The sequence below is a fragment of the Selaginella moellendorffii genome, unplaced genomic scaffold, assembly GCF_000143415.4.
Source record: "Selaginella moellendorffii unplaced genomic scaffold, v1.0 SELMOscaffold_73, whole genome shotgun sequence".
In the NCBI taxonomy this organism is placed as follows: Eukaryota; Viridiplantae; Streptophyta; class Lycopodiopsida; order Selaginellales; family Selaginellaceae; genus Selaginella; species Selaginella moellendorffii.
The window spans coordinates 835188-853088 of NW_003314334.1; the positions used below are offsets into that span (position 1 = coordinate 835188).

Below are 17901 nucleotides of genomic sequence, written 5' to 3' on the forward strand. Positions count from 1 at the left end.
CTAGCTCGTTCCATAAGCACAGTACTATGGTCTTCTTTGGAGCTGCAGTGCAAAGGAGAGAGGCAAATGCCCTGAGCCTTGCAAGATTTGTCATCGCCCTTGGCCAGTATCTCCTCTCCGGGAAGCATATCAAACCACAACAGAGCATCGGGCAAGCATACCACATTGATTGCTACCAAAGTAGGAACTTTGTTTACCTTGTGGACATCGATCAGCTTCCAGGTGGCAGCAGGTTCGAGGGTCAGCTTTGAACTCTAACTGATAGTGTATTATTAAATAAACTATCCTTAGTCAATGTTTGACTTTCTCCACCTTGACCAAAAATGTGATTCATCGGTTCCAGTATGGTGGCTCACTCGGCTTTCAAATTCTTCCCACTCTCACGAGGAGTGTGTACGCGCAGCATCCAAGTAGCATCACATTTTCTAGGTATATATATATCATTCAAGGCAATCGTTATTCATCACATCCAGCGATCCACTCGTCTCAAAGATTCATCCAGTAGTTCTTCCCTCTTGAGCATCAACTATGGCTCTCTCCAAATCTCACGCTGTCTCGATTGCTTTGCTCGCATTCTTCGTGTGCGCAGTAGTTTCATCCGATCCAGATCCACTCCAGGACTTTTGCATCGGAGATCTCAACGTCGTCCCCGGGATCAATGGATTCCCATGCAGGAACACGTCCACAGTCACGGTGGACGATTTCATCTACAGCGGAATCGTCAACTCCTCCAACACCACAAACATCAATCGCTCTGGCGCAATCTTTGGAACCGTGGTGAGATTCCCAGGCCTCAACACTTTGGGTCTCTCTATCGCTAGGCTCGACTTTCTCCCGGAAGGGATCATCCCTCCACACACCCATCCCAGAGCCTCGGAGATGGTCTACGTAGAAGAAGGGACCGTCTACGCCGCCATCGTCACAGCGGACAATCGCCTGTTTGCCCGAGTGATGAACAGGGGAGAAGTCATGGTGATTCCTCGCGGATTAATCCACTGGCAGATGAACGTGGGAAGGACCAACGCGAAGATCATCGCCACTCTCAACTCCCAGCTTCCCGGAATCCAGTTCATTGCAAGATCCATGTTTGGATCTCGGCCAGAGGTTCCCGACGAGGTGCTCGAGAAGACTTTTTTCTTGGATGAGCGTGGCATCAACCAAGTCCGATCCAACTTCGTATGAGATTTTGCCCCGTTTATAAAATTCTTTTCTGAAAATAGCCAAGATCATCGCACACATAGATAGTGACCAATCAACAGAGAGAAAGGTTCCTTTGCTAACTTCACAGATCTCACAGAAAAAGTCTGCGTTGAATGGATACCACTAAGAGGGTTCAAACTCATGCTGGGCGTGGTTACCTCCGCAAATCCTTTCATCAAAACCTCTCTTTTTTTCATACTTTTCTGTTGCGTGTTTCATAGTTGTAGATAATTTTTCTCATGTTCTCGGGAACTCTTCTGGGGTCAAGATGCTCAACTCTTTTAACGACGTCCCTGTTGCATTTGGTGATGTCTTGGGACTTGCTTGGAAAGAATTTGGGAACACGAGGTCTTTTAAAAGCTACTGAATCCAGCACAGCTGTGCTCTTTGTTGTACAACCAAATATGTATGATCAGTTCTGGCTGGAGAAATATCTTCACGAGCTGTATCTATTTTCTCTCTTCGTTGATGTTTTGTTCCTTGACTTTGCGTCACTCACGGTGCCAGCATGATTCGTCAAACGCTAACTGAACTTTAATCTGAAGCGTATCTCTCTTCCAATGGAACGCTTTCTGTGTGAGTGCAATCGTTGTTTGGATCCTTTTCTTTTGTTTCGCAGTGATGGGCATCTTGTCGCAGTTGTCTACTACAGATCAGGCTATGCACCCACGGAGGATCCTTCCGAGCTGGTATATGTCAGTCATTCGTGGCTATTTCTTTATTTTCGTTTTGTTTCGCTACAAGGAATGGCACGCGAGATTGCTGCTGGAGCGTTATAAAATTCCATGGATCTCATGCCACTTAGCTGGAACCAAAAAAGTGCAACAAGAGCTTGCCAAGCCGAATGTATTAGAAAGGTACCGCCATCCTTTTGTTTCAGCACTCCAAGGTTTGTTCAAGACAAGAAAAACGCCGCGGAGATCATTTGTGAGTTCTTTGCGGGGCTGTGGGGCCTCAACGAAGAGAGTTACGAGATCAGCAACAAACAGCCAGAGCTATTTGTTCTAAACCCTCAATGCGAAGGGCGGTGGTGAGTTTTGCCTTTCCAAGTTTCTCTCATCGTTTTCGCGTCTCACAGGAACAACAAATATGGCAGCGCCGTGAAAGCGAAGCTACTGGGAGACGGAGGTGCCGGGCTTTCGGCTTATATCCTCATGCAGCGCATCTTCCCACCGGCGTACACGTCTTATCCCGTGCGAGGAGGCGAGTGGAGCGCCGAGAAAGCAGTCTCGGAGCTGGGAATCTTTAGCACATACCTGTCTACTCTCTCAATTTCTTGCAAGGAATGACGAAAGACAAATCGCCAACAAGGATTGTGGCTACTTGCTGAGAACAAAAGCCTCGAAAGTAGATGAGGAAAGCGTCGACACCGCTTGACAGCGTCTATCTCTAAATAAACAAGTGAAAAACTTAAGGGTAAATGATAAATTTCTAACGTATAATTTCACTTCTTGAAGAGTTGCGCTTTCTCACCATTTTTTGGTGAAGGAATTTGATCTGCAATGTACTCTAGAACAAAAGCTGCTTAATTTCCAAAATTCCAAGCGTGTTTAGAGAGCTATTTTCAAAATGAGGAGACTTGTAACCTTTGACCAAAAACGTATTTCAAACTTCGCGTTCCAGATGGCGGCTAAGGGGGCGGCCGGCTCACTCGGCTTTCCAAATTAGTGTCTACGCGAAGCATCTAAGTACTATCACATTTTCGAGGTATATTTATTATTCAAGGTAGTGGCTCTTCATCACAAATCCAGCGATCCACTCGTCTCCAATCAAAGATTTCATCCAGTTCTTCGACTATGGCTCTCTCCAAATCTCACGCTGTCTCGATTGCTTTGCTTGCATTCTTCGTGTGCGCAGTAGTTTCATCCGATCCAGATCCACTCCAGGACTTTTGCATCGGAGATCTCAACGTCGTCCCCGGGATCAATGGATTTCCATGCAGGAACTCGTCCACAGTCACGGTGGACGATTTCATCTACAGCGGAATCGTCAATTCCTCCAACACCACAAACATCAATCGCTCCGGCGCAATCTTTGGAACCGTGGTGAGATTCCCGGGCCTCAACACTTTGGGTCTCTCCATCGCTAGGCTCGACTTTCTCCCGGAAGGGATCATCCCTCCACACACCCATCCCAGAGCCTCGGAGATGGTCTATGTAGAAGAAGGGACCGTCTATGCCGCCATCGTCACAGCGGACAATCGCTTGTTTGCCCGAGTGATGAACAGGGGAGAAGTCATGGTGATTCCTCGCGGATTAATCCACTGGCAGATGAACGTAGGAAGGACCAACGCGAAGATCATCGCCACGCTCAACTCCCAGCTTCCCGGAATCCAGTTCATTGCAAGATCCATGTTTGGATCTCGGCCAGAGGTCCCGAACGAGGTGCTCGAGAAGACTTTCTTCTTGGACGAGCGTGGCATCAACCAAGTTCGATCCAACTTCGTATGACATTTTGTTTATAAAATTCTTCTCTTGGAATCTATCCAAGTTTGTCGTTGCAAAAAAATAGCCAAGAGCTACCCCATCGCTAGAAAATTGCTCTTGGCCATATCACTCCTCGCTGATAAATGCGTGCACAAGATGCATTTATATGGCTCGAATCAGAAGAGACAAAGGTTTAACGTGGTTACCAATCCTTACAACCCATGGTCGGTCGAAATCTTCTTTTTTTTCATACTTTTCTGTTGCGCAGGGCTCTGTAAATCTAGGTGTTGTTGTTCATGCACCGCTTCTTCCTTCTCCCTTTCCCGAGGCTCTCTTCCAGCAAGCTCTTAACCTTGGATCGCATTTTAACACTCTCGTGAGCTCCGACAGTGATTTCCGCAAAGTCTGTATATTTTCTGTACTTCGATTCTTGTTGCTCACTTTTTTTTTTATCCCAAACTGCTCGACATTCGCTGGAAGGTACGACCTGAAGGCATTGTGCACGTAAGATTCAGAGTTTCCTCATTCTGATTCTACTCCTGACTTGATCTATGCATTTTAGAACATACAACTTGGAATGTAGAGATAAACACAATCTCATCTTCTTTCGCTGGCATTGGTTCACTTGGAAGTCAGATGCACAGGTCTTCACTCATGTTTCACAGTTGTAGATAATTTTTTGGTCGTTTTCTCATGGACGTCGTTAAAAGAGCACCCCAGATGAGTTCCCGAGCACAAGTCAGCTGTTGCATTTGGTGATGTCTTGGGACTTACTTGGAAAGAATTTGGGAACACGAGGTAAGTGGATGCATGCTTTTAAAAGCTACTGAAACCAGCACAGCTGTGCTCTTTGTTGTACAACCAAACGAGCGGAATAGTTCTGGCTGGAGAAATATCTTCACTGAGACAAATCGGGATCAAAGCGCACTGCGCTAGCGGACAGAACAGGAAAACCCTAATGGACACGTGGCGAGGGTGTGTCGTGTAACACTCCCCCCCAAACCGAAGCCACTCACCAAACCAAATCTGTCATGTAGGAGCTGAAACTGGTGTGGCCCCAACGGCTTAGTGAGAAGATCGGCTGGCATATCCTGTGTCTCGAGATGTTGGATGGCTAGGGTGCCATTGTCAACCAACTCACGTACGTAGTGAAATTGGACTTCAATGTGCTTCGAGCGGGCATGGTGGACGGGGTTCTTGGACATGGCAATGCTGCTTTGGTTGTCACACCAAGAAGTAGTGGGGCCAGCTTGTACGCATCCCAGCTCAGCAAGTAACCCTCGAGCCCAGACCACGTTCCTGCTACCAGTAGTGAGTGCGATGTACTCTGCTTCTGCACTAGAAAGGGCCACCACAGATTGTCACTTGGAGGCCCACGTGATGGCACCTCCTGAGAAGGAAAGGCAAATGCCAGAAGTCGAGCGATGACCTTTGTTGTTGGCAAAACTAGCATCCGTGTAGCATGCTAATGATGCATCACCCCCTGAATAAGCAATGCCATAGTCCATAGTGCCCCGGAAGTATCTCACGATATGCTTGGCAGCTTGCCAATGTATGGTGGTTGGTGATGTGTTGTACTAACTCAAGGCAATAGCTGCATATGTGATGTTAGGGCGAGTCATCAGGGCCAAATATGTGAGGCAACCAATGAGATGCCGATAGGGAGTCCCAGTGGGTAGAGACTCACCAGACTGCTCAAGTACGAGGTTGATAGCACCAACGACCATCGGGGTCTTGACAAGGTGGCAATCACACATACCAAACCGATCCAGCAAGACTTCGACTTTACGTCGTTGGCTAAGCATGTAGCCACCAGAATCAGGATCACGTGTGACTTCAAAGCCAAGAAAGTAGGAGACTTGGCCAAGGTCCTTCATCTGGAATTGCTGGCTGAGAGCATCTTTCAGAGCATCAATGGCATCGTTGTCATCACCCATGATGAGCAAATCATGAACGTAGAGGGCCACAATAACCATGCACTCAGCATGACCATTGACATACACATTGTGATCAGCATGACAGCGACGAAAGCCTTGAGCACGTAGGGTGGCATCAAATTTTTGATACCAAATACGGGAGCTCTGTTTTAAGCCATACAAAGCTTTTCGCAATTGCTATATAGGGCCACTAGGGGTAACATCATCCTCAAAACCAGGAGGTATATGCATATAGATGTCCTCTTGCAAATCCCCATTCAGAAATGCAGTTTTGACGTCCATATGGTGGACTTGCCATTTGCGAGTAGCTGCAAGGGCAAAAAGAGTACGGAGGCTGGCCATTTTTACAACCAGTGAGAATGTTTCATCGTAGTCAAGGCCATGGACTTGGCGAAAACCGCAAACAACCAACCGTGCCTTATAACGTACAACCTGGCCATCTTTCCCATACTTTTTGGAAAAAATCCATTTTGGATCCAAAACACGTCGTCCCGGTGGCGCTGAATCAACTGGAACATAAGTTCCGTTAACCCGAATGGAAGAAACTTCTTCCGCAATAGCTTCCATCCAAGATGAAGCCTCAGGTCCTGAGATGGCCTCATCATAAGTCATGGGAATGCCGATGTCAACAAGGCCACAAAAGTCATCAAGCTCTGCAGCATCTGCTTCAGCATTTTCCCAGACTTTTAACGAGGGCCGACGTTCCCGGGGGTGATCAAGAACTGGCATCGGATCAGGCATGCCACGACGTCGACAAGGTGGTGAAGGTGTCGGAGGCCTGTCCTCGACTGGAGGAGCATCAGCTGGTTCAAGCATGTCCAGAAGTGGAGGATTCCCCAATGGAATCTCTGGTGGCAACTCATGAATAGGATCTTGAGGCGGAGGCAAGAGTGGACCATCTCCCATAAGTGGGATCAAAGGAACAAGTCGAGTCTCAGCAATAAAGGAAGGATCTTGAAGAGCCTCTGTACACATGGGAAAGTCATCTTCATTGAACATGACATCAGTGCTTACAATAGCCTTATAAGATGCAAGATCCCACAACTTGTAAGCTTTTCTCCCGATAGTGTCGTCTTGTGCATATCCCACGAAGATGAATTTTTTACTCTTGGGATCTAGCTTTTTCCGAAATTGATCAGGGGTATGTGTGTATGCTGCACAACCGAAGACCCGAAAGTGGGACACATCAGGAGTAGAACCTGTCCAAAATGCCTCAGGGGTTTTTCCATCCAAAGCAGCCGTGGCAAGGCGATTTTGTACAGGCATTGCTGTGGCTATGGCCTCTTGCCAAAACATCTTGTCAAGATGTGCATCAGCTAACAAAGCACGAGCAGCATTGACAAGAGTACAATTCTTCCTTTCTGCAACACCATTTTGCTGGGGGGTGTAGCGGGCTATAGCTTGCAGGCGTATGCCTACATCACAATAAATGCCTTGAAGCTCATTGTTGAGGTATTCACCACCACCATCAACTTGAAGAGCTTTTATCTTTTGACCAAGGAGGTTTTCAACATACGCCTTGTACGTTTGAAAGGTAGCAACTGCATCACTCTTATGCATCAAGAAGTGGATGCATGTTCGACGGCTATAGTCATCAATGAATGTGATGAAATATCTTGCGCCATCGTGACTTGGCATGTCCATAGGGCCGCAAAGATCAGAATGGACTAAGTCCAGAAGTCCAAGTGCTCGATGCTTACTCGGTGAGAAATTCCGGCGGTGATGCTTGCCTAAAACACAAGCTTCATAAAATGTAGATGGGATACGTCGGAAATCCAAGCCAATAACAATATCTTGGGACTTCATCCGTTGAAGAGATTGATAATGAACATGATCGAGTCTTTTATGCCAAAGCTCCGCACGAGAATCTGCCTCCACAGTCTAAAAGGCCTGAACTGGGTCGACAGCAGTAATCTCATACAAGTCCCCAATGCGTGACCCACGAAGCAATTGTGTACCAAGCATATGAAAGTCGCTAGAGTCAACTAAAGAGACTCCCTTTGCATCAAAGACTACCACCACATTTTGATCACATATCTTGGCGACGGACATTAAGTTTCGTCGCAAGGTGGAAACATGCATGGCACCATCAAAGGCCATGGTCCTCCCATGATCGAGTGAGAGCCGGAATTGCCCGATGCCGTCCACAGGGATGGTGGTATTGTCACCTAAATGAACACCACGTTTTCCAATGCTCGGCTGATAACACTCAAAAAGACTCTTCTTATTGCTCATAAGATTAGTACAACCAGAGTCTAAGAGCCACCAGCTTGGTGCGGCAAATGCTTCTGCATTGTAGAGCTCCCCAACAGCCTCATTTGCAGTAGCAATTCCATCACGCTCAAGCAAATTGGCTTTTGCCAACGTAGCTAGTCGCTTGACAGGCTTGGGAGCAAGGCAATCTCGAGCCCAGTGGCCCATCTCCAAGCAGCGAGCACACTGATTCTTAGCAAGTCTAGGCTTGGCACGCCCAGATGCCACGGAATTTTGCCCTTTCTGGGCATTTGCAGCTGCATGCGGTTTTGCCACCTGGGCATCACCAGAAGCCTGCGAAGCATACATAGCCTATGGCATTTCAGCTCTCTCACTTCGCATGGCCTCAATGTTGCAAAGACTCCTCACGGCATCTGCCCAAGTCATCCCTGGTTGGAGAAGCAGGCTCTCAACTGCATTCTTCCAGCTCGCTGGCAAGGAACTGTAGAGCCACAGCCTCTGCTGCTCATCCGTGAGATAGTGCTTCGCCCCAGCAGCCGCAAGTTGTGTGAAGAAGCCTTGGAGCTTGGCAGTGTGAGGCTGGATACTGCCATTTTCCTCTAGCCTTAAGGAATCCATTTGTGAATGGATGTTGAAGACATCCATTTCACTCTTGGTGCCATAAGTGTCACTCAGCCACTTCCAAAGCTCTGCCGCAGTGGACTTTGGAATCGATAGGGCAGCAAAGAGGACATTTGAAGACAAGCACATCGCAATACTCCCTCTAGCCTTGGAATCCCAAAGGTTCCAATCACGCACCTCAGCAGCGCTAGAGCCTGGAGCCGGCGATGACTCTGTCCCATCTACAATCCCCAACAAACCATGAAACAAGAGATAGGATTCAAGATAGATCTTGAATCCCTCAAACCCTTCTCCATCAAACTCGCGGATGGATGGCTTTCCTTCCATAGCACTATCCCAGCTCCGATACCATGAGACAAATCGGGATCAAAGCGCACCGCGCTAGCGGACAGAACAGGAAAACCCTAATGGACACGTGGCGAGGGTGTGTCGTGTAACATTCACGAGCTGTATCATTTTTCTCTGTTCGTTGATGTTTTGTCTACTTTCGAGGCTTTTGTTCTCAGCAAGTAGCCACAATCCTTGTTGGTGATTTCTCTTTCGCCATTCCTGCAAAGAATCTGCAAAGAATTGAGAGAGGAAAAAAGAAGAAACAGGTCTGCGCTAAAGATTCCCAGCTCTCCGAGACTGTTTTCTCGGCGCTCCGCTCCTCCTCACATGAGATAAGACATGTACGTCGGTGGGAAGATGAGGATATAAGCCGAAAGCCCGGCTCCTCCGTGCTGCTTCGCTTTCACGGCGCTGCCATAGATGGTGTTTCCTGTGAGAAGCGAAAACGATGAAGAGAAACTTGGAAAGGCTAAACTCACCACCGCCTTCGCATTGAGGTTTTAGAACAAATAGCTCGGGCTGTTTGTTGATGATCTCGTAACTCTCTTCGTTGAGGCCCTACAGCCCCGCAAAGAACTCACGAATGATCTCTGCGGCGTTTTTCTTGTCTTGAACAAACCTTGAAGTGTGCTGAAAACAAAGGATGGCAGTACCTTTCTAATACATTCGGCTTGGCAAGCTCTTGTTGCACTTTCTTGGTTCCAGCTAAGTGGTATGAGATCCATGGACATTTTATAACGCTCCAGCAGCAATCTCGCGTGCCATCCCTTGTAGCGAAACAAAACGAAAATAAAGAAATAGCCACGAATGACTGACATATACCAGCTCGGAAGGATCATCGGGTGCGTAGCCTGATCTGTAGTAGGCAACTGCGACAAGATGCCCATCACTGCAAAACAAAGAAAAGAGAAAAGCATAATTATAAGTGGACGAAGCATATATCCAAACAAAGATTGCACTCACACAGAAAGCGTTCCATTGGAAGAGAGCTGCGCTTCAGAATAAAGTTCAGTTAGCGTTCAATGAATCATACTGGCACCGTGACTGACTCAAAGTCATGGAAAGGCGTCGCCGCTGGCTTCGCTGTTCTTGACAGCTTTTTGGAAATAAACAAGTGAAAAACTTAAGGGTAAATGATAATTCTAATGGATAATTGAAGAGCTGCCTTTTCTCACCATTTTTTGGAATTTGAACTGCCAGGGCAGAGGTATACACTCCATTGAGAGGAATGAATAGATTGAAAAACCAATACTAATGCTCATGCTGCTTAATTTCCAAAATTCATTTTTAATTTTTGTAAAATACCGTTACTCAAAATGAGTGTACTTATATTGACCTTTGACCTAAAATGTAATTCAAACTTCGCGTTCCACGGGGCGGCCGTTGACTCGTCATTCCAAATTAGTGTGTACGCGGAGCATCCAAGTACTATCACATTTTCGAGGTATATATATCATTCAAGGTAATTGTTCTTCATCACAAATCCAGCGATCCACTCGTCTCCGATCAAAGATTTCATCCAGTTCTTCAACTATGGCTCTCTCCAAATCTCACGCTGTCTCGATTGCTTTGCTTGCATTCTTCGTGTGCGCAGTAGTTTCATCCGATCCAGATCCACTCCAGGACTTTTGCATCGGAGATCTCAACGTCGTCCCCGGGATCAATGGATTCCCATGCAGGAACTCGTCCACAGTCACGGTGGACGATTTCATCTACAGCGGAATCGTCAACTCCTCCAACACCACAAACATCAATCGCTCCGGCGCAATCTTTGGAACCGTGGTGAGATTCCCGGGCCTCAACACTTTGGGTCTCTCCATCGCTAGGCTCGACTTTCTCCCGGAAGGGATCATCCCTCCACACACCCATCCCAGAGCCTCAGAGATGGTCTACGTAGAAGAAGGGACCGTGTACGCTGCCATCGTCACAGCGGACAACCGCCTGTTTGCCCGAGTGATGAACAGGGGAGAAGTCATGGTGATTCCTCGCGGATTAATCCACTGGCAGATGAACGTGGGAAGGACCAACGCGAAGATCATCGCCACTCTCAACTCCCAGCTCCCCGGAATCCAGTTCATTGCGAGATCCATGTTTGGATCCCGACCAGAGGTGCCGGATGAGGTGCTCGAGAAGACTTTCTTCTTGGACGAGCGTGGCATCAACCAAGTCCGATCCAACTTCGTATGAGATTTTGCCCCGTTTACAAAATTCTTTTCCTGGATTCTATCAAGAAAATAGCCAGACACATGGGCTCTTTCTCAGGTGTACATTTACAAGCATAAATAAAGCAAAAAGCTTCAGATCCAGTAAAGGTTGCATATAGATGGATAGATCAAATCAAAAGAGGCATCCTTCAGATGTTTTAATTTTAGACTTCATTGGAGGTTGATATGAAGAAGTTGAGACACTTTCCCGTCTGTAACCTTGTGTTAAAATAATAAACACGAGTTTCCTGCAAATATCAACATTTCGCGGGTCCAGTCCCATGAAACTCTTCACTTTTGATCGCTTACTCTTCTTCTTTTGGAGCCGCATCAATGCCTTGCAAAACTTCTGCCAACGAGGAATTCGACCCTTCAGGCAGTAATCCATTCCTTGCTGCTTCGGCTTTCCCACCGGGTATGACTCCGTCGCGCTCTCTTCAGCTTATGTATTGTTGTTGCAGGATATCGATGCAATGGCGAGTCAGAACAAGCATGAGGAAAGTGTAAGAGGAACTGTTTGATGTTCAGTGTTCAGACGATTATGCTCTGGCATGACGGCCAAAAGTGGAGGATACCATGGGAGCTGGTGGCTGATCCGAGTCTCGGCGGCGGCCTCGATCTCGCACCAGATACCGTCACCGACTGCCTTACCATCAGCTTGAGTGAGAATGAGTCCTAGAGGTTGGTGGTAGACAGCCAAGGAAAAGAAGAATTTCATTGCAAGGATTGGATCTTCTCCAGCGTCACCGGGCGTCTTCCTGATGTCATAGGAGAAACAGCGGCTCACTGCCTTGAACTTTTGTACTCGTTCAACTGTCCCGGCGACCTCCCGACTCTGTGTAGTACAATGTCTCGTACCCCTTGTAACACAAAAGATGCGAGTCCACCATCTCCCAAACTGTCTTTCCAGAGCTCAACTGCATGAGCTCTAACGTCGTTGTCGTATTGTTACAAGCACATTACGTATACAGTCCCCCTGTACAGATGGATCCCCAGTACTCGTCCGTTGGGAAAAGCTCGCTGTGGTCGGGTCACCTGCTTGCTTGTGGTGTCGCTGGTATTATCCGCACGTATGAACATTGGAGGTTCGGAGCAAGATATTGGATACGTTACAACTTCCACTGGATAAAAATTAGTCTACTTCGTTGGACGCTTGTTTGAATCTCATTGTCAATTGGGTGTCAATGGGTCACGAAGCTTAATGTATGCATACTTTACCTTGGTCATTGATCGTCATCGATCATTGAACGTTACCTTGGTCATCGATCATTGGACTTCGTAGCTGGTGAGAAATATGTTTTTAAAAGCAAAGTAAAATATATATTCCAGTTATTCAAAATGCGACTTGTACTTACTTTTCCCGCTGACCTTGACCAAAAACGTGATTGAAACTTCGTGTTCCAACATGGTGGCTCACTCGGCTTTCCAAATTAGTGTGTACGCGCAGCATCCAAGTACTATCACGTTTTCCAGGTATATATATATCATTCAAGGCCATTTGGTTCTTCATCACAAATCCAGCAATCGACTCGTCTCCGATCAAGGATTTCATCCAGTTCTTCGACTATGGCTCTCTCCAAATCTCACGCTGTCTCGATTGCTTTGCTTGCATTCTTCGTGTGCGCAGTAGTTTCATCCGATCCAGATCCACTCCAGGACTTTTGCATCGGAGATCTCAACGTCGTCCCCGGGATCAATGGATTTCCATGCAGGAACTCGTCCACAGTCACGGTGGACGATTTCATCTACAGCGGAATCGTCAACTCCTCCAACACCACAAACATCAATCGCTCCGGCGCAATCTTTGGAACCGTGGTGAGATTCCCGGGCCTCAACACTTTGGGTCTCTCCATCGCTAGGCTCGACTTTCTCCCGGAAGGGATCATCCCTCCGCACACCCATCCCAGAGCCTCAGAGATGGTCTACGTAGAAGAAGGGACCGTCTACGCTGCCATCGTCACAGCGGACAATCGCCTGTTTGCCCGAGTGATGAACAGGGGAGAAGTCATGGTGATTCCTCGCGGATTAATCCACTGGCAGATGAACGTGGGAAGGACCAACGCGAAGATCATCGCCACTCTCAACTCCCAGCTCCCCGGAATCCAGTTCATTGCGAGATCCATGTTTGGATCCCGACCAGAGGTGCCGGACGAGGTGCTTGAGAAGACTTTCTTCTTGGACGAGCGTAGCATCAACCAAGTCCGATCCAACTTTGTATAAGATTGTCCCGTGTATAAGATTCTTTTCTCCTTGTCTTTGGAGTCTATGCAAGTTTGTTGATTGCATTCCGCTGCAAGAAAGTAGCCGCGATGAAGCAACCAGAAAAGCAAAGATGCGCTGGAAAAGCTCCTCCGCTCAGCATCGATCTCTCGAAATAGGCCGAGCAAAATTTAGTCACCAGTAATCTCCGCAAGAGCACGTCCCGTTGCTAAAGTGATGGAACCGGCTAGCGTCTCTCACGGTTATAGATCGTCCCACCATCTTGGACACAAACTTGATAGCCGAGTGGCAATCCCCGCACACCCGCAAGTTCTTGAGGATCCTCAGCGGCGACCCTTGCTCCGTGCTTATCAATCCAAAAGCCACAGCCATTTTCTCGCTGTGGTAGTGCAGCAGCTCCTCCTTCTGCTCCTCGCCAACGTCATGCAAGATCTCCTTTGTGTCGGGAACGTAGCCAGCGTCTCGCATTTCTCTCGCCAGCCTCTGGAGCTCCACGACGATGTCTTCGCTGCGAGGATGCGAAAGATCCCCCACCACGAAACTGTGAACTTCACTGCCAACTTCGATGTTGCTGATCCCCGGAACTTTTCTCACTCGCCTCGACTTCATCAGGTTCCGGATCATCGATACCTTGTCCCTCCTCCCGATCGACGAGTACATGTTCGAGAGAACGACGTAGGCAGTCGTGTAGCCGGGCTCCAGCTCGAAGATCTTCGCTGCGACTCTCTCAGCACAGTCGGCATGGCGGTGGAGGCGACAAGCTCCCAGCAGCGACATCCATATCACCACGTCCGGAAGAAATGGCATCGAGTTGACGAGCTCCTCGGCGCTTAGAGTTCTTCCGGATCGACCCAGGATGTCGATCATGCAGCAGTAGTGTTCTCTCCTTGGCACCATCCCAAAGTCTTGGCTGATCGAGACGAAGTGTTCCCAGCCCTCGGCCACGAGACCGACATGGCTGCACGAAGTTAGAACGCTCCGGAACGTCACCTCGTCCGGCTTGACGCCATCGAGATTCATAAGCTGGAAGACTTCCACTGCTCGATCGTAGTGCCCGTTTTGCGCATAAGCCCACACCATGGTCGTCCAGGAAACCAAGCTGCGCATCTTCATGCTTTCAAACACGCTCCTGGCGGCGCCGAGATCACCCAAGTTGACGTAAACTTGCGTGAGTGCTGTCCAGCAGACGATGGTCTTGCGCGGGATCTCGTGGAAGAACCTCACGGCCTCGTCAAAATGCCCATTCTCGGCATACGCGAGGAGCATCACGCTCCACGAGACTGGATTCTTCTCCGGGATTTTATCGAAGATGTTCTTTGCGAGGGCGACGAAGCCTTGGTGGCCGTAAGCCTGCACCATCGCCGTCCACGTCACCACGTCTTGATCCGGCATGGTATCAAAGATCTCTCTCGCGGTGGCCAAATCCCCTCTTTGAGCATTCACCAATATCATCGTCGTTCGTGCCACTGCGTTGGTGAAGGGGAGACGATGGAACGCCCTGTCCGATTCTTCCAGGAATCCATTCTGCGCGTAGCACAGCAGTAGATTCGTCCACGACACGAGATCCTTGGCCGGCATTCGATCAAAGATCGATTTTGCTGCCTCAATTTGCCCCTGGTGCGCGAGCGCTGTGATCATCGAGTTCCACGTCACGGCCTGGCGCTCTGGGACGCGATCGAACATAGCCTGGCAGCCACGGATCCGAGATGCCGCCACATACGCGGCGATCATCGCGTTCCACGAGACAAGATCGCGGAACTCCATCCCATCAAACGTGTTCTTGGCAAGCTCAAGATGCCCGGACTGGGCATAGAGTGTGATGAGCGAGTTCCAAGAGACCACGTCGTGATCCGGCATGGAATCGAAGATCTTCTTCGCCTGATCGAGATTGGAGCTCCGGATGTAGGACTGCACGACCGCATTGCAGGACACGAGATTCCACTGCGACATTCGATCGAAGAGGCTCTTGGATCTCGCGATATTCCCCTCCCTGGCAAATGCGATCACCAGTGCGTTGCAAGAACAGACGTCGCGATGGGGCATTCGATCGAAGAGCCGAGCCGCGGCGTCGATTGAACCCTGCGCGGCATAGGCGTGGATCATCACGTTCCAGGTCGCGGCGTCGCGCTGGGGGATGCGATCGAAGAGCTCGGCGGCGCTGGAGGTGTGCCCGGCGGCGCGGCTGGCCTGGATCATCATGTTCCAGGAGTAGAAATTTCGGCGATCCATGGCGTCGAAGAGTGATCGCGCGTCCGCAGCGCTGCTGCAGCGCCCATACATCTGGATGAGGAGATTCGCGAAGAAAATGTCCTTGGCGGCACTCTTGTCGGGGAAGAATCTGGCGTGCAATCGCCGGGCCTGGAGGAGATCCTTGCCACGGCCAGCAGCCCTCACGAGATCCGCCAGGAAATGCCGCTCTTCTAGCCCTGCGATCGCAGCAGTCATCCGCCATGGAAGATTCCTAATTTTTGGTTCCCAAGAAAGAGGGAAATTTTTTGCTAGGGTTCTTTGTCTCGCCCTCTCTCCGATGGGAGATCTTCCGCCGATTGGAGAGCGCGACAGGAAAATCCCTTGGCCGCCCGTGGTCGTGATCGAGAATGTGGCCACGACATACGATCGGCAGCTCAGGAAGCACAGAGGTATGGAGAACAGAGAAATTCGCGCAGCGATCGAAGAGGTGATCAAGGTCGAGGATCGGCGTTTGATTCCCTTGTACAACTACGAGGGCCAGACTAGCCGCGCGTTCTTGGTCTTTCCGAGCACCGAGATCGGGTATGAGAATGCCGTGAGAGTCCATGATGCGTTCGCTCCTCGTCGCGAGTCCAGGAGGAATGGGCAACTCTATGGATACCTCGCTACTCCAGAGGATATGAAGCGCCTGGATTCAAACAAGAAAGCACTCCGGAACTGGACGATCGAGAGCCTCGAGGAGAAAGTTTTGAGGCCTCGGAGGGAGGCACTCCAGGTGCGATAGAAGCTTTCTTCTTTCTTTCTTTCTTTCTTTCGTGATCTTCCTCTGTCTCAAGTTTTTTTCTTTTGCGCTGTTGTTGTAGGAGTATGAGCGCGCGAAGCAGCTCCAGATCCAACTCCAGCAAGAGAATGACGCCGCCGAGAGCGCGCTCCACAACGACAGCCAAAAGGCAGCGATTTTGCAGGAAGAGCTGGCGAGAAAGAAGGAAGAAATGGAGAAGGAGAAACGCCTCCGAAGAGAAATCAAGGAGGCACATGAGCGTGAGGTAGGATTTCGATGGGCTCTCGTTGTTTTGATCTTGTCTTTCGTTTTCCAGATGAAGAAGCGAAGGTCACAGCTCGAGGCCCAGCGGGAGATGGTGCTCCGGAGCTGCCGCCGAGAAAACGAGGAGCTCTTCGAGAGCCTGAAGAAAAAGCGTGAGGAGACCGACGCGGAGATCGCCAAATACCAGGAGGAGGAAAAAGCTCTGCGGCAAAACATAGACTCTCGCAACAAGGAGCTCCAGTTAAGTTTTCATTCTCTGTCGAGGATACTTATGCTCTGTTTTTCTTCTTTTCTTTGATTGTTCTCAGGAAGTTTGAGAGGCTTCTCAGCGAGCAAGGCCTTCAGATGAAAATAGGAGAAAGGCTTGCGGCGCTCAAGGAAGAGCAGCACAAGAGGATGATGGCACTCAGAACTCGCTACAACGAGGAGCGCTTGCAAGTAAGTACCGCAAGTCTCATCCCTTTCCTTCCCTCATTCTTCTTTCATCTTCTCCTTGGAATTTCCAGCTCGCCCAGCAGAAGCAGGCAAAGGAGAAGCAACTCCTGGAGGAGCAGCTGCGGAAGAAGGAGGAGCTCGCCCAGTCGATCAAATCGGACGAGAAGAACGCCAAGAACGAGAACTGTATCATCTGCATGGAGAAGTTCTCGTTGCGGCGAGGTCTCTATGGTTGCGGCCACTCGTACGTTTGCGAGGAATGCTTACCAGCGGTATGGGGGGCGAAGAAGGAATGCCCGATTTGTAGGCACCCGCAGAAAAAAATGCCCATTCTCACCCATGTTTACTCGTAAACTTAGCCAACCTTTTGGCAAGTTTAGCGCTAATATCATGCAAACTTTCATGATACGTGGTTAGGATCAAGACAAAACTTTTATTTCTGAAACGTCGTAGCCTTAAGAAAACTGCGACTTAAGCTGGCGGACAATGGACTCGTCAAGGAAGAAAGTTTTGGCCAGCACGTCGTCTCTAATCCCAGATCCGAACATGGACCTCGCGATAAGCTGCGCTCCAGGGTTCTGCTGCGAGTTGAGGGTGGCGATGGCCTTGGCCGGAGTGTCGCCCACATTGAGCTGCCAGTGAATGAGCGCGCGGGGGATCACCAAAACATCGCCCTTGTTGAGGATTTTGGCGAAGAGCCTGTTGTCTTGGGTCACAAAGCCGGCGTACAAGCTCCCCTCCTCGACGTAGACGAGCTCGGACGCGAGGGGGTGCGTGTGTGGAGGAATGAGGCCTCCCACCGCGAAGTCGAGGCGTAGGATTGCGAAGCCGAGGGTGTTGAGACCCGGGAACGTTTGCACGATGCCTGGGAAGCTGTCGGCTCCGTAAGCGTTGCTTGTGTTGGCGGGCGTGGCGAGGCTGAAAACGAAGTCGTCGATGGTGGCGGCGTAGTAGTCCTTGCATGGATAGCCGTTGATGGTGAGGTTGAGGGTGAGATCGGCGACGCAGTAGTCCTGGAGGGGATCGGGATCGGCGGAGTGGCAAGGAAGGATGACTGCTGCAAGTGCCACCATCGCCAA

General features: G+C 49.4%; 6 protein-coding genes across 6 annotated transcripts; 4 read left to right on the forward strand and 2 right to left on the reverse strand.

Annotated features, from left to right (window-relative positions):
* The first annotated feature begins 1821 nt into the window (after window positions 1-1821).
* On the forward strand, window positions 1822-9846 carry LOC9649205 (glutathione synthetase, chloroplastic). The gene is made up of 4 exons (XM_024660253.1): window positions 1822-2057; window positions 2279-2458; window positions 2496-2547; window positions 9784-9846. The coding sequence occupies exons 1-4, from the start codon at window positions 1822-1824 to the stop codon at window positions 9844-9846; spliced, it is 531 nt and encodes a 176-aa protein (XP_024516021.1).
* Window positions 9847-10612: 766 nt separating this feature from the next.
* Window positions 10613-11611, forward strand: LOC112340964 (germin-like protein subfamily T member 2). Its single transcript, XM_024660254.1, has 2 exons — window positions 10613-10909; window positions 11468-11611. The coding sequence occupies exons 1-2, from the start codon at window positions 10613-10615 to the stop codon at window positions 11609-11611; spliced, it is 441 nt and encodes a 146-aa protein (XP_024516022.1).
* Window positions 11612-11853: 242 nt separating this feature from the next.
* Window positions 11854-13152, forward strand: LOC9649830 (germin-like protein subfamily T member 2). Its single transcript, XM_002986292.2, has 2 exons — window positions 11854-11989; window positions 12560-13152. Exons 1-2 carry the CDS (start codon window positions 11854-11856, stop codon window positions 13150-13152), a joined length of 729 nt encoding a protein of 242 aa, XP_002986338.2.
* On the reverse strand, window positions 12245-15264 carry LOC9649208 (pentatricopeptide repeat-containing protein At4g02750). Its single transcript, XM_024660312.1, has one exon. It carries the CDS (start codon window positions 15253-15255, stop codon window positions 13327-13329), a length of 1929 nt encoding a protein of 642 aa, XP_024516080.1. The 5' UTR covers window positions 15256-15264; the 3' UTR covers window positions 12245-13326.
* Window positions 15265-15379: 115 nt separating this feature from the next.
* On the forward strand, window positions 15380-17228 carry LOC9649831 (trichohyalin). Its single transcript, XM_002986293.2, has 5 exons — window positions 15380-16117; window positions 16206-16388; window positions 16440-16627; window positions 16696-16825; window positions 16894-17228. The coding sequence occupies exons 1-5, from the start codon at window positions 15380-15382 to the stop codon at window positions 17173-17175; spliced, it is 1521 nt and encodes a 506-aa protein (XP_002986339.2). The 3' UTR covers window positions 17176-17228.
* A 13-nt stretch (window positions 17229-17241) lies between these two features.
* Window positions 17242-17895, reverse strand: LOC112340965 (germin-like protein subfamily T member 2). Its single transcript, XM_024660255.1, has one exon. It carries the CDS (start codon window positions 17893-17895, stop codon window positions 17278-17280), a length of 618 nt encoding a protein of 205 aa, XP_024516023.1. The 3' UTR covers window positions 17242-17277.
* Window positions 17896-17901: the final 6 nt, after the last annotated feature.

What these genes read in the sequence shown, in the direction of transcription:
- LOC9649205 (XM_024660253.1), top strand. Translation starts at nt 1,822, where the DNA reads ATGGGCATCTTGTCGCAGTTGTCTACTACAGATCAGGCTATGCACCCA. An exon ending in AAGCCGAATGTATTAGAAAG is followed by an intron (nt 2,058 to 2,278) that starts GTACCGCCATCC and finishes CGCGTCTCACAG; the next exon opens with GAACAACAAATATGGCAGCG. An exon ending in GGAATCTTTAGCACATACCT is followed by an intron (nt 2,459 to 2,495) that starts GTCTACTCTCTC and finishes GAATGACGAAAG; the next exon opens with ACAAATCGCCAACAAGGATT.
- LOC112340964 (XM_024660254.1), top strand. Translation starts at nt 10,613, where the DNA reads ATGGTCTACGTAGAAGAAGGGACCGTGTACGCTGCCATCGTCACAGCG. An exon ending in ACCAAGTCCGATCCAACTTC is followed by an intron (nt 10,910 to 11,467) that starts GTATGAGATTTT and finishes TTCAGTGTTCAG; the next exon opens with ACGATTATGCTCTGGCATGA.
- LOC9649830 (XM_002986292.2), top strand. Translation starts at nt 11,854, where the DNA reads ATGAGCTCTAACGTCGTTGTCGTATTGTTACAAGCACATTACGTATAC. An exon ending in GCTTGCTTGTGGTGTCGCTG is followed by an intron (nt 11,990 to 12,559) that starts GTATTATCCGCA and finishes TCGTGTGCGCAG; the next exon opens with TAGTTTCATCCGATCCAGAT.
- LOC9649208 (XM_024660312.1), bottom strand. Translation starts at nt 15,255, where the DNA reads ATGATCCACGCCTATGCCGCGCAGGGTTCAATCGACGCCGCGGCTCGG.
- LOC9649831 (XM_002986293.2), top strand. Translation starts at nt 15,380, where the DNA reads ATGGCGTCGAAGAGTGATCGCGCGTCCGCAGCGCTGCTGCAGCGCCCA. An exon ending in TCTCGCAACAAGGAGCTCCA is followed by an intron (nt 16,628 to 16,695) that starts GTTAAGTTTTCA and finishes GATTGTTCTCAG; the next exon opens with GAAGTTTGAGAGGCTTCTCA. An exon ending in ACAACGAGGAGCGCTTGCAA is followed by an intron (nt 16,826 to 16,893) that starts GTAAGTACCGCA and finishes TGGAATTTCCAG; the next exon opens with CTCGCCCAGCAGAAGCAGGC.
- LOC112340965 (XM_024660255.1), bottom strand. Translation starts at nt 17,895, where the DNA reads ATGGTGGCACTTGCAGCAGTCATCCTTCCTTGCCACTCCGCCGATCCC.